This window comes from Pipra filicauda, unplaced genomic scaffold, assembly GCF_003945595.2.
Source record: "Pipra filicauda isolate LSUMZ 115617 unplaced genomic scaffold, ASM394559v2 scaffold95_size2449627_pilon, whole genome shotgun sequence".
NCBI lineage: Eukaryota > Metazoa > Chordata > Aves > Passeriformes > Pipridae > Pipra > Pipra filicauda.
The window spans coordinates 1,331,479-1,344,436 of NW_024105153.1; the positions used below are offsets into that span (position 1 = coordinate 1,331,479).

At 52.9% G+C, this 12,958-nt stretch overlaps 1 protein-coding gene across 6 annotated transcripts in view; it reads left to right on the forward strand.

Annotated features, from left to right (window-relative positions):
• The window catches only part of LOC113988767 (coiled-coil domain-containing protein 134), a 45,423-nt gene extending 32,826 nt beyond the window's left edge, over positions 1 to 12,597 (forward strand). For 2 of the 6 annotated variants that reach the window (XM_039391399.1, XM_039391400.1), the window contains exons 28-31: positions 1,705 to 1,850; positions 2,653 to 2,784; positions 3,135 to 3,244; positions 4,384 to 4,605. In XM_039391399.1, coding sequence (XP_039247333.1) covers positions 1,705 to 1,850; positions 2,653 to 2,784; positions 3,135 to 3,244; positions 4,384 to 4,429 — 434 coding nt within the window. In that variant the 3' untranslated portion in view covers positions 4,430 to 4,605. Of the gene's footprint in view, positions 1 to 1,704; positions 1,851 to 2,652; positions 2,785 to 3,134; positions 3,245 to 4,383; positions 4,606 to 5,111; positions 5,205 to 9,235; positions 9,354 to 10,166; positions 10,289 to 10,512; positions 10,598 to 10,876; positions 11,059 to 11,306; positions 11,379 to 11,730 lie in introns of those variants that run through there. The other 4 variants (XM_027722653.2, XM_027722654.2, XM_039391401.1 and 1 more) reach the window with 3 other exon arrangements.
• Positions 12,598 to 12,958: the final 361 nt, after the last annotated feature.

A 12,958-nucleotide genomic window follows, 5' to 3' on the forward strand; every position in this document is an offset into this window, starting at 1 on the left:
CCATAAGAGTAAAAGGTTTGGGAATGGAAGGAGTATAGGAATAGGCTTTTACTTCCAGGCCAATTTTATCAAACCTTTAGACCATAAATATAGTGGGGGAGGATCTGAACGTGATGTGTCTTACAAGGATAATGTTGGTCACAGTTTGGCCCCGAGGGAAGGGAGAACAGGGTACTAGGCAGCCTTAGGGAATGGAAGACAGAAATTCTAGATTTCCAGGGGTGAGTGCTAACCTTGGTTTCCAGAGTCCATGTCAGACCTGATATATACCATGCTTGCAATATAACATAATATGACAGCACTGTACAGTCGAGGGGGAAGGATAGACCCTTCTTGTTGTCAGCCTCAAGCCACAAAGTCCAGGTGCTGGCTCTGTTCTTAAACCAGAAAGTTCTCTGCTCACTTCAGTCATTTAAACACTAAGAGAGAAGGGGATGGAGTGAATGGACACCAGACAAAAGGGACACTGGTGGGAGAGATGAAGCGGTTGGATGAAGATGTAATACTGCAGATGAATGACAGCCAGTAGCTGACAGGAGGCTATGAAAAGGCTGGGTTAAAAAAAAAAAAGTGGCATGTTATGGGGAGGCTCTGCTGATTTGGGATTAAGCTAATGGAGTGCTGCTTCAGCAACAGCTGAACCTGTCACTTTGGCTGCTGTGGTACTGAAGTTCACAACAGCAATAAGAGGAGTCTCCTTATTCCAAGCCAAATGAGGGTCATAGCTGGGTTTGGCTGAAAAATGCAAGAACACTGGAAAGAGTGTTTCCTGGACTCTGCCTCTAGGAGTTGATTCATCTGAGGCTTTTTAAAACCCTCTCTCAGTCCAGAGATTTTTCCAGAAGTGCAGAGCAGGCTCAGTGCTGGTACTTTCTTATTTCTAAAAAATACCCCAAAAAATATTTTACATTATTTTTAGTGTTGTTTTCCTATAGAAAAGATTCTTGTAGTGGCAATAGGGAGGTTATGTGACTGCCAGTGGAAAAGAGGCCTTTCTAACACTCTCGTGAGTTGCCATGGTATAACAAGTTATATCAGCTGACCTGTTGTAGTTGTTTATCCCATACTTCTAACCTGCAGTAAATACAAGGTAATAAAATTTTAATTTTAGCATTTAATGGGAGACTTCATGCCACCACAGACTTATGAGCCTTACCTCATACACGTTTATCATGTATGTTCCTTAGTAAACTGACTGTTAGCATTGCTGCCATCAGCCTGGCTGGTCCCCACAGTATGCTGTCTGATGCAGATCCAAGCTCAGTTTGTGCAGCTTCTGTTGTAGGGCTTTCTTCATTCCCCAAAGGGTACTCTGCAGCTAAATAAAAACTGAGGTCAGGAGAGTTGTCCTCATATTAAAACCAGAGGTTATTATTTTTGAAACCCCAAGATGAAGATATTCCCTTGCTATTTTATGACATGCACTCCAGGAGGTTTCTCTTCCTGTACCAGCACAAAGATGGACAAAATGTATTTTCTGCTTTGAAAAGCTATTAAGCTTTTGTCCTTTTGACTAAACTTGCCCTAAGAGTGACAGATTAAAAGGCAAGTAAGAACATAGCAAACTATCCCCTTAGTGTTTCACAGCATGGGGTCTAGAAGAGAAAACTTGGGGTCAGTATTGAAGATTGTCCTTAGCTGGGTTCAGCCTGTCACTTGGGCAATTTTACAGCTGTCTTTCATTGGCTTCTCCTTCTGTCCCAGCTCTACATGTTGCTTCACAGCCATGGCACCGATTCCTGCTCTTCACACTACTCAGTGGGGGCCAGAAGTCCTTTCTGCAGCCAGAAGTTCTGAGGCTGATGACTTTGGTGAGCAGGAGAAGGGCAAGCTGTTCTCCATTTTTCCCAGTATGTTGGTACAACGCATGTGGGTCAGTTATTGGACACACACCCTGTAGCACATCCTGCTACACACACCCAATCTCAGATACTGCTGTGGCTTTGTCTGGCACTATATTAGTGACCTATATTAATAATGATACTTTCGAGTGAACTTCCCTTCCACACCCTGCAGAAACTGACTGCTGTTAGCGAGTACTTCCTGTTCTTCTGGTGTTTGTAGCATTTATTTATAACATCTAGGACCCCTGGGGGGAGAGAGGAAACCTGCAGAGAACATACAACTGCTGTTACCAGTCAGGGAGCAAGCCGACTGCTTGGCATCACAGCTTGTCTCCCCACCTTCAGCCTTACAGACATGACTTTTCAGGGCAGGGAGTTAGCACAATATACTACCTTGCTGTATGGGGGGCCTGTGGGCTAGAGGGGGAATGTGGTCCTGCCCAGCAGAAATACTGAAGATAAAGCCCTCTTGGCAGTGGATGAGAGGAGGGAGCTATTAATGCGAACCTTCCCCCTCCAAATACAAGATGGGTCTGTGAATATTTGCTGCTTTATTTCAGTTTTAAAAGGTTGCCTGATTTATTTTAGTTACTTCCCGACCTAAACCAAAATAAATATGGCTATAAATCAGAGCACTGTAAACACAGATACTTGCACTGGTTCTATTAGAGGTGGTATAAAAATCAGGCCTGTGGTTAGGGTGTTGCAGCATCCCATCACATAGAAGAGGTCTTTGCAGGCGATGAGTCACTGTTGCAGTCTGCGGGTCTTTCACTATTTAATGCCTCTATTTTTTCCTTTGTTCAAGTTTGTGAGATATCAGAGCAGCAATATTATTTCTCAAAAAGAAATTAGCCAGATTCTTCAGGAGGCAGCAGAAGCCAACTTAGCAGAACTGCCTGAGGCCACATCTTGTGCTCTTCACCACTTCCTTTGTCAGGTAAGAAAGCAGTGACTGCCGAGGAAAATTGGAAGAGAATCCCTGGGTGTTTGCTTTAGCCTTTGATGGGGAGCCATAAATTTCCTTTTGAGGAGGCTATAGTAAGATGAAGAGGAATCCTGCAGCTGCTACCTTGGCCTACTGCCCCGAGGGGTGTACAGTGGAATCAGAAAGGGAGTGATGCCAGCCACTGCCTAAACTATGTCATCAGATTGGGCAGCCCCTTGATTACCCCCCAGATCAAAGTCTGAAGATTTCATTGCTCTGTGTGGAGATGAGGGAGGGAGTATGAAGGAACAAACCCAACAGTTTTCTGGAACAGTTGGTCATTCTTTCTTCTGACTGCTCAGATTCAGAGCAGTCATTACCAGGTGGAGCCAGTACAGTCAGGGACCATTCAGACCTTGCTGGATCGTCTCCTGGGACAGAGGACCACGTGTATAAAACATCAGGACATTGTGTATCCTTTGCTGGGCAAATGCCTTTGATAGGTGATGTGAGTGGTAGGTGTAACAAAGGTTGGAAGGGATACTTAAGCTGCTGTTCCTTCTCTTGTTCCAGCTGAAGGCAAACAAAATTGAAAAACTGAGTGGTTGCTACACTTGACTAACTTTGGGATGAAAGACTTCATCATCTCCTAATCTGAGAAGATGTTTGGGAAATACAGAGACATTTGGGATGAATGATGGGTCTCTGTGCGGGGCTTGCATTCATCTGTAAGGCAGAGGTGGTCTGATGAAAGGGGAGCAGGTTGGGGAGTCTGACTTCAAAGCAGTAACGATCTCTGTATTGATTTTCCTGGAGTATGAGCAATGAGTTAACCTCTGTCTGCATGCTGGCTACTGCTGGTATGCCCGTGAAGTAGTGAAAACCCAAAGATGACTCAGGCACTTTCAAAGTGCAGGGAGCATTTGGGAACCAGTGAGGGGAGTTAGCAAATTTTATTCTGCTTGGCCCTAGAGTTGCCCGCTGAGAACTGAATCCTCCTTTTCTCTGGGGATGGAGTCGGGGCCACTCCCAGATTCCTTGTGGAGAAAGAGGGGGCCTGGTGCAATATTTGGTTATTTCCCAAACTTTTCTTTGCCTTCCTGTTTTCATCATGCTGCATTGCCTTGCCTCAGACATATAGCAGTGATGGAAGTGGCCAGGGCACTGATTTCCTGTTGGTAGGGGGTCTTCCTTCACTGTGGAACACCATCATCAGCCATATGCAGGATGTGCAGTGGGTGAGGTATTTGTTCCATGAGGAGTAGCTTGTCTTTGTGCTTACCCCCAATGTGATACTACTTCTCTGTTGTGGGACACCGAGAGGGCAAGTTGTCCTGGTGGAAACCATCCAGATAGTCATGAACAGGGAAGACAAAATCCTCTGGTCAAACTCAGGCTTTGACATCAGTTTTGTTGAGAAAGAATTTTTCTTCAGGTTTACCTACACTGATGTTTTTCGCATATGTTGGGAGTGGGGCTCCATGGCTTGGGGAGGCTTGGTTTAGTAATGAAAACCTCCTGTCAGTGGTATGTCAAATGTGGGAATTCCCATAGCATGCTGGAGTTCAGCCATGCCTTTCCTTTGGTTTCCACTCATGATGCCAATGACAGATGTCTGGGAAGCGTGGCAGTGTCCCTCTCACACATTGGCAACTGAAATGAGAAGATGCGGTGTGCAGAGCAGAGGAAAAAGGCAAGAATGGAGCAAAGACCCCATCCTGCCATTTATTCCCAGTGAATAGTAGAGAGAGAAGATGGACAAAGGAAGTAATTTGTTGCTCATTTTGAGAAAAAGGTTTGCTGAAACTCATTTATAAAGTTCTGTTGCTGAAACGGCTCAGTTTCCTTTTCTGTGCAGGGTGAGGCTTGGTTGATGCCCTTCAGCTATCAAACTACAGACCTGCCGGGGGAAACGATGGCGTAGAGGGATGCCATGGAAGAGGTGCTCTGCTCACCCGCCTTGGCTCATGGCTCTCCGAGATGGCCCCTTAGCTCTGGGCTGGCAGGGGCGGCGGGGGCTCAGCGGGGACCCCGGGGAAGCAGGATATGCCGCGTGTGCCATGGTGCTGAGTAGACTTCTTCCAGCTCACGAGTGACTCCTTCGACTACAGCTCCAGCCCCCACGGTCCTGTTGCCTCCACACCCTTTAAGTGTCCCGTTCCCGTCGAGGCTCTAATTAACGGGGTTCCTTCCCTCGCGGAGCCGGGAGAAACCCTCCCACAACGAGAGCGGCCCCGACGGGGGGAAACCTCCCAGGGCCGGAGGCCCAAACCCGGGCAGCCCCGCCGGTGTGGGGCCGGTGCCGGGGCGGGGCGGGGACTCAGGAAGTGACACGGCGGGGCGGAGCGGGGAAGCGGCGGCGGCAGCGGCATGGCAGCGCGGCGGGTGTGAGCGCCGGCCTCGGCACCCGGCACCCGGCTCCCGGCCCGCAGGTGAGGGACAGCCTGCGGGGGCGGCGGGGAGCCTTCCCCGTCCCGGGAGTCACAGCGGGGCCGGAGGGCACTGCCCGGCCGCGGCAGGGCAGGAGGGAAGGGCGAGAGCAGCCCAGGCACCGCTCCGGGGACACGGCGGGGCGGGGGTGGCCGGGAGCGGTCCCAGGGAAGGGCCCTCCTGGGCAGCCGGGGTGGCCGTGGAGCGGCGCGGGCAGTGCGGCCCCGAGGCACTTCGCTGGACCCTGGGTTAAAGGGCTGTGCCCGACGGGCTCTGCCTGCCATCGCCGCCCTGGCCCCGCGCTGGAGCGGCGGGAGGAGCGGACCTCCGCAGCCCGGGGAGCTGCCGTCCTGCCCCGAGGGTTCGCATCCCCCGTGTGCCGCCTGCTGCGTCCACTTGACACGGCTCCGGCTGGGTTACCCGCAGCGCGGCCGGGGTACTGTCGGCTAATCCCGTTTCCACTCCACTGTCCCTGTGTGACTGCCGTTAGTTTCAGCGATGCTTGCGGGAGAATCTCCATCTCCCTGTGCCCGCGGCCGCCCGAGACCCTCGGGGTGCTGCTGACCCCCTCCGGCAGGACGGGAGGCAAGGGGTGGGCTGGGATGGACCCGTTCCTGATGGAAATCACAGCACCTCGCTGGCTTCTGCCGGGGATGACAAACTGTGTGGTGAGTGAGCTCTGGGCTTGGCGGCTGGGGGACTTTGGAGACAAGCAGGTGTAAATGGCCGGTGTTTCAACTGAAGCAGCTGGTCCTGTAAGCCCCATGGGGAACTGTCCGAGCAGAAGTCTGAGCAGCAGTGTTTCACTTCCAAAGCTTTTTGTTCAGTTGTGACAAGAGATTAATCCTCATATGGTTGTTGGAGAAGCGGCTCGGGAATGGATTCATGGGGCGGGGAGTTTTCATTTCTTGTTTTGCCACAGTGTGCTCCTGGCACGGGCAGGCTGATGATGCTTTCCCCCCTGCAATTCAGTGCCCTGCAGAGGAGAGATGGGAGGTACTGCAAAAGTCCCTCTTGAGAACCAAGGCGTGGCAGCGCGGCTCTGCCTTGCAAGCTCATTAAGTGAATAAATCTCAGGGATGCTTGGTTCAGACGGGGCTCTTGCAGGAAAATTTATAAAGTAATTAAAAACATTTTAATGGAAAGTACTAACCATCTATAACACGGCATCTGTTGTCATGTCTTTGGAAAAACACATCTAAATTAAGAGGATGGGAGACAGCAAGACAGACTGGTGGGCTTTCTGCTGAAACAGACAGCTGGCCAGGGCTGTGAGGGAATATTGGTGGAAACTCCTTCCCATCTGTAGCATCAGGCCAGGCCTTGGCTCCCTGGACTGCTCTGGGAACATGAGGCAGAGCTGTCTTTGGCAGGAATCAGTTCAGCAAGGAGTAGGGAGGAGCAGCTCTGTGGTGTTTCCATCTCATCCCTCAGCAGGTGTGAAGACAGTTTGTGGGGAAAGTGTGGAGGAACATCTGCAAGGAGCTTTGGCATCTCTGCACTTACACAGTCTGGCCTGGAGAGGAGAGAATGTTCTCTGCTGTTAAAATGTGATGAAATGGGCAGGGCAGTGAAGGGAAATAAATTTGAGATGGTCCCACATGGCATCAGCAGCCTCACATTCCCTGTGGGAGAGGGAAACAACCTGGGTCCTGCTTCATTTTTGCTGGGGTGTTTCAGCCCTGATGGACAATGGCAGTAATTAGCTTCGATGTGAGAATGAGTGCCAGCAGGAAAGGGGCCAGACCAAAAGGTGATGGGCTTCTGGTATGGCATGGTTCTCCAGTCCTCTGCTTCCAACCTTGTCCCGTGGCACAGTCGTTAGGGCTGATGCAGGAGGATTTGTAAAGTAATTGAAAACATTTTCATCAAAAACACTGACCATATATACTGCAGCATCTAAAGATCATATCTCTGGAAAAACCCATCACTGTTCTGAGACTTGGAAGCACCCAGGCAGGCTGGTGGACCTTCTACTGCAGCAACCAGCTGTTTGGCAACTGCTTTGGCCGAGAGCTTCACTTTGCTCTGCTGCTGCCTTGAACAGAGTTTCTTGCAGCTGAACTTCTTCCCCCTTGGAGCGACCATTTAATATCCTGTGGCCACCCAGTTCCCACATTGGAAGCAGAGGATGCGGTAGCCCCTGCCCTTACCAGGCATGCTGGGACTGCCACCGGCAGCATGGCAGAGCTGTTGTGGGCAGCATTTCTACTGTTTGCCTTCCAGCCTGGTCTGGAGGCCACTGGCTGCCTCCAACATCTCTTTCCAATTCTCCATGACCATGGCAAATAACTAGCCTGGTCGTTATGGTCGCATGTCCGATCCAAGGGGCAAACAGTAGCCCATGTCCCAGGGCAGTCGCACTTAGTGCTTTTGAGTTGCTGCACTTCCTCCTCCCTGAGAGCCTGGGAGGGAATAAGCAGCTGTGGGGGGCTCTACAGAGGGGAGACCCACACTACCTTGCTGAGCCAGGCCTTGGGTCCTTGGGTCATGTTTTTTGGCAGGGTGAAGCAGTCTTCTGGGAGCCAACCAGGCTGGTGGGTTCAGCAGAGTATCTGTTTGCCTGGGCTGAAGAATTTTTCCTTACAGCCTTGGCTTGTCAGTGTGCTTTGTGGATTCAGGATTGCTGGAATATGGCTTAATCCTAGCACCACAGTGGGCAGAGGGGACAGACTCAGACCTGGTGTGGGAGACTTGTGCTGCCGTTCTGGCTCTGCATTGTGTCTGAAACATGCGGTGTGTTGTTGAGCCCACACCATGGCCAGCTGTGTCTTCCTCGGTAAAGTTGGTTGTATTTACTCTGATCTGTTCCCTTCCAGGGGTGCCTTTTACAAAGCACAACAGCAAAATAATTCAGAGGGTTTCTCATGTTTGCCCTACGCTGTTCTTCTTCCCCCACTGGGGTTGTGAAGGTGCTTGGCTCAGCCTCAGCAGGAGGTGTATGGTGGTAGCTGCTGCTGATCTTTGCAAGGCTGGGAGAGCTGCTGGTGCTGCCTGCTTTGCCTCTCTCATGGACCCAGGGTTGAACAAATTGTATTAGTTTTGAAAAAGAAAAACAATAAGAAAAAAACAAGAAGCGATTTGTTTCTGTTCCACTATTAGGGCATTGCAGAGAGAAGTTTGCCCAGGCAGGCGAGCGTGGGCTCAGGAGGTCAGTGTGTCAGAGGATGAGGGCAGCTCTGGTGGCTTTACACATCTGCCTTTACGTCAGGACCAGGGGGCGGCATGGGCAATGCCTCTGAAGGAGCTGCTGCCTCTGTAATTGCCAGTGGCCGCTGCTTGACTCAGTGGAAACCTTGTCCCTGCGGATGGGCCGCCACCTCGAGTTCTGCTGCCTGGAGGCTGAACCTCATTCTCAAGGACCATCTCCCCCAGCCTCTCCTCTGCATGTTGGCTGTGGATGAGGGACCCTTGTAGTCAGGAGCAGCTCTGCCCAACAGCATCTCTGCAGAGCCTCAGACACCACCGCCTGGGGAGGGACTTGTTTGGGGCAAGGGGGAAGTTACCACCAGGTCACCTAACTGTTGCTTTTCGGCGTGGGGCCTGCAGCTGGCACCTGGCTGATAGTGAGGGAAAGGGTCCAGGTAACAGCACCCCAAGGGGTGAAGGGAGATGGCTGAGCGTGTCGCTCAGCCCCTTGGCAATCCTCACCATCCAGCCTTGCTGTTTCAGTTGCTGGGCTGCTCTAACTCACAAACCCAACAAAAAGCTAGCTGTTATTTTTGGGATAACAGGTAGGACTTAATTTTTCTTCTAGGTCAGTGCTGAGTCAGATCCCTGGGGGCCCAGCCAAATATGGAGGCAGGTAGAGAGGAGGAGGAGAGAGACCTCCCAGGGGAGAGCAGGCTGGCTGCAGCATCACCCCGTGGCTCTGCTCTGGCGACTGTCTCCCTCAAACCCTCATGAGGACAAGGGAGAGGCAGGCAAGGACCCTGATGTGCAATGTGCTGTTGGTCTCAAGTGGTTTGTGTGACTTTTCCTTTTCGTAAGTCTCCTCACTGGTTGTTGGTTTTGTTGGTCTGTTTCTTTCCAGGTTGCAGTGGCCAACATGGATTTTTTCTTCATCTACCCTTTTCTGCTGGTGCTGCTGCTATCTCGAGGCAGCTTCGCAGACCTGGAAAAACAGAGGGTGGACTCTGGCTTGGAAATCTGTATCCTCTGCAGCCTGCTCCTTGTGACTCAAATACACGCTCATGCCTACTGAGGCTGGAGGGAGCTCATGTGCAGGGAAAGATTCAGAGACCACAGAAAAGGCACAGGGAAGTGGAACAGAGAGAATCCAGAAGCACTGGGAAATTGCTGCTTTGCTCTTCTGTAGAAGGGTTTTAGCCAAGCTACTGGGTTTGCTAGCCAAGTGCCTGGCTTGGTGCAGGAGCAGAAATGGTGGTGGTGCCTGGTGTTCTGCTTTTTCTTTCTGCTCCATCATGCTGGGCACTGAGCATGTTTCCCAGTCTGCGCTTGGAAGTGGCATGGCCAGCTGGGTGGCAGAGCATGCCTGGGGTCTCAGTGCTTTGGGGTCACCAACTGGGATGGTGGGAGACGACTTTTGGGCTTGTGGCACTTGGACTTCTCTGTGCCCCAGGCATTTATTGCCCATGAGAAGGTGGGCTAATGCAAGCCCTTCTTAGCATGCAGCAGCATCCCCTGGTGAACAGGCAAAGTATGAAAAGATATTATGTGGAGACACATATGGGGAAAGTGGGAGTTCATGTTCCTCCTCCAGCCCCTCAGCCAGAGCATGGACTGGCAAGCAGAAAGCTCCCCACTTGCTCTCAGCATCGTTAAGGGTCCTGCTGGGGTGTCTGGGCGAGGGGGCTCACTGGAAATCTTTGTTTCATCCTGGCTCAGATGCTGCCCCCCAGCCCTCAGGCACTCCGTGGGGAACTGAGGGGACTGGGATGGTGCAGAGGGGCATGGGAGCCAGAGGTGGCAGAGTGCCAGCAGTGCCCTTGACACTGTTGCAGATAAGAAGCTGTTTGAGGTTAAGCGCAAGGACCAGATGAACGCGCTGAAGAATCTGATTGAGCTCAATGACGTCAACCAGCAGTACAAAATCATTGACATCATGCTCAAGGGACTCTTCAAAGTGAGCCACAGCACAGGCCACGCTTGGTGGGGCTGGGAAGGGTGGGCCAAAGTGGGGAGGGCTGGGGGGCCTCCATGGGGTCAAAGAGAAGAATTGTGTGGCAGGTGAGCTTTAGGACCTGAAGGGAGGATGCTATGGGGCTTCAAAGTGGGGCAGCTGGGGCAGCACCTCGAGGGTACAGGGAAGAGCTGGCAAAACAGGGCAGTAACTGAGGGTTCTGGCAGGTGCTGGAAGACTCTCGTGCTGTGCTTATTGCTGCTGATGTGCCTCCCGACGGGCCTTTCCCTCAGGATGAGAAGATAAAAGATGGTAGGTCCTCTCCGGTCTTTACCCCTCCTCCTTTTTTGAGTGCTCTGGTGCATCACAGACATTCCTCCTGGGACTGGCACCGGGGTAGGTACAAAACCCCTGTGTATCCAGACCAGACCTGGGCTTGACCCTGTCTGTCAGGGACCTTATTGTTGCCTCTGACTAGCTCGTACTGGGGAACCTACCCATTTTAACTCAGCCTCCCCACCTCCTGGTGGGGACATAAGTGCCAGTGGGATGGGGCATGTGTGACGATGGGGTTGGTGGCTGTCCCCACAGCATACTCCCACGTAGTGGAGAATACTGCTTTCTTCGGGGATGTTGTCCTGCGCTTCCCCAAGATTGTGCACCACTATTTCGACCACAACTCCAACTGGAACAGCCTCATCCGCTGGGGCATCGGCTTCTGCAACCTGACGGGTGTGTTCGAGCAGGGACCTCACTCCCAGGTCCTGCGGCTGGTATGGCTCCTGGTCCCCCCTGCCGTGTCCCTACTCTGCTGCTTAGGCTGGGGGGGTGAGGTTTTTGGGGTAAAAGGAGGGCAGGAGGAGTGTACTCCATGTCTGAGGGCTGTCCTTGGGCTGAGTGATGGGAGAAGAGCATAGAACATAGATGGGGCTGGTGGGGAGGAGGGGATCCTGGTCACAGTAAGGGGAGAGTGTGAGTGGGAGGCACCAGTGCCCGATGTGGTCTCCGCTTTGCTCTGCAGATGGCTCAGGAGCTGGGAATCAGCGAGAAATCGCCCGATTACCGCAATCCCTTTAAAACGGACCACTCAGAGGTAAGACAGCAATGCTGCCAGCCCACCTTGTGGGCTTTCCCCATCGCAGCTCCCGGCAGCTGGCTGGGGAGTGGAACAGGTGTCTCGTTGGGAATAGCCAAAACCCCACTGAGGAAGCATGGCTGAAACACACTGAATTCATTGGCTGGGCTGCAGTTGACTTTAGGCACCTGGTACCATCTCCTCTCTCTTGTGGCCACCTGCCCCATGGTCGAGATCCTATTTGCCTCATGCCACATCCGTCCTCAAGCCCCCTGGCACCATGAGGCTTGTGCGTTGGCTTTGGCAGGGGGTTGTGCCTCTGGGAGGCTTTGGGGCTCCCCCATCCTGACCCCTTGCTGTCAATCCACAGTTTTTCCCCAGCGCTGACACCTTTCAGAAGGCGCTGAGGGACGAGGAGAAGAGGAGGAAGAAGGAGGAGAAGCGGAAGGAGATCCGCAAGGGCCCGCGCATCTCCCGCTCGCAGTCGGAGCTGTAGCGTGCGGGGGCTTGCGCCTTGCAGTGGGGGTGACACCACTGGGACGCAGAGTGGCTCGCTCCCTCTCGGCAGCCTTTGGCCAGTGCCTGGCGGTCCCCTTTCCGTTTGTGCCGTGGGTTTTGTTTTGTTGCCTTTCCCTTTTGTTCAGTGGAGATTGGGTGGCAGTGCTGGTGGGTTGCCCCAGTGCAGCTGGAGTGGGGTATGCCTTCCCCACAGCTAAAGCACAGACTAAAGGAAAAGCAGTGGGGCCATCCCCTGGGCTGGTTGGGGTGCTGCTGCCTGTGGGGAAGTAGGGTGTGGGGGACATGCTGTGCCTGAGAAGCCCAGGAATCCCTCCACTCCGCAGCACACTCTACACTGAACCTGCCTCCTCCAACATGGGTGGGCTGGGGAGTGCATCACACCAAACAGCCTCATGAGCAATGCTGCTTCTCTCAGTTTTGGTTTTTGTTTTGTTAAACTGGTGATCTCATTGGCACCCCCCACCCGGCTCTACCTGGTCTCTGCACAGCTGCTACCTCTGCCAGATCAGCTCTCCCCTCTTCCCAGTGGCTCTCTTACCGAGGAACATGCATTTCATTGCTCAGATGTAGTTTAAAAGGCTGACAGCATCTGTTCCTGGCCTGATGGCATCTTGTTCTCCTATGCAGACACCACTGGGCGTTCCTGCAGGGAGGCAAACACACGGTGAATTTTTTGAAGGAATTTCAGTACTTGGCCTCTTTGCAGCCAATGGGTGGCTGTAGTGCAAGCCCTGCTGATGCTGAAGGTACTGGGGAACCAGCCCCCAGCCGCTGTGAGCCTGTGCTGCACCTCATGCCCTGCCCCTGCCATCCTGCCCCCATCCCTCCTCTGCAGCGCTCATCCTCTCTAAGTTAGACTCCAAAGCCTCTTTGGCAGAGGGACAGCCAGATAAGGGCATGTGGGGATAGCAGGGCCGAAGCAGGGAGCGAGCCAGCTGGGGAGCAGAGGTGAGGGGCTGGCCCCGGGACCCGGCACAACCGCCCTGCTGTTTCCCGCCATCGCTGATGACCTCGCATCAGAGGAGGCTCTTGCAGAGGGACCATCCCCAAGAAGCGGGTGCTCTGTGCCGGGCTGGAAG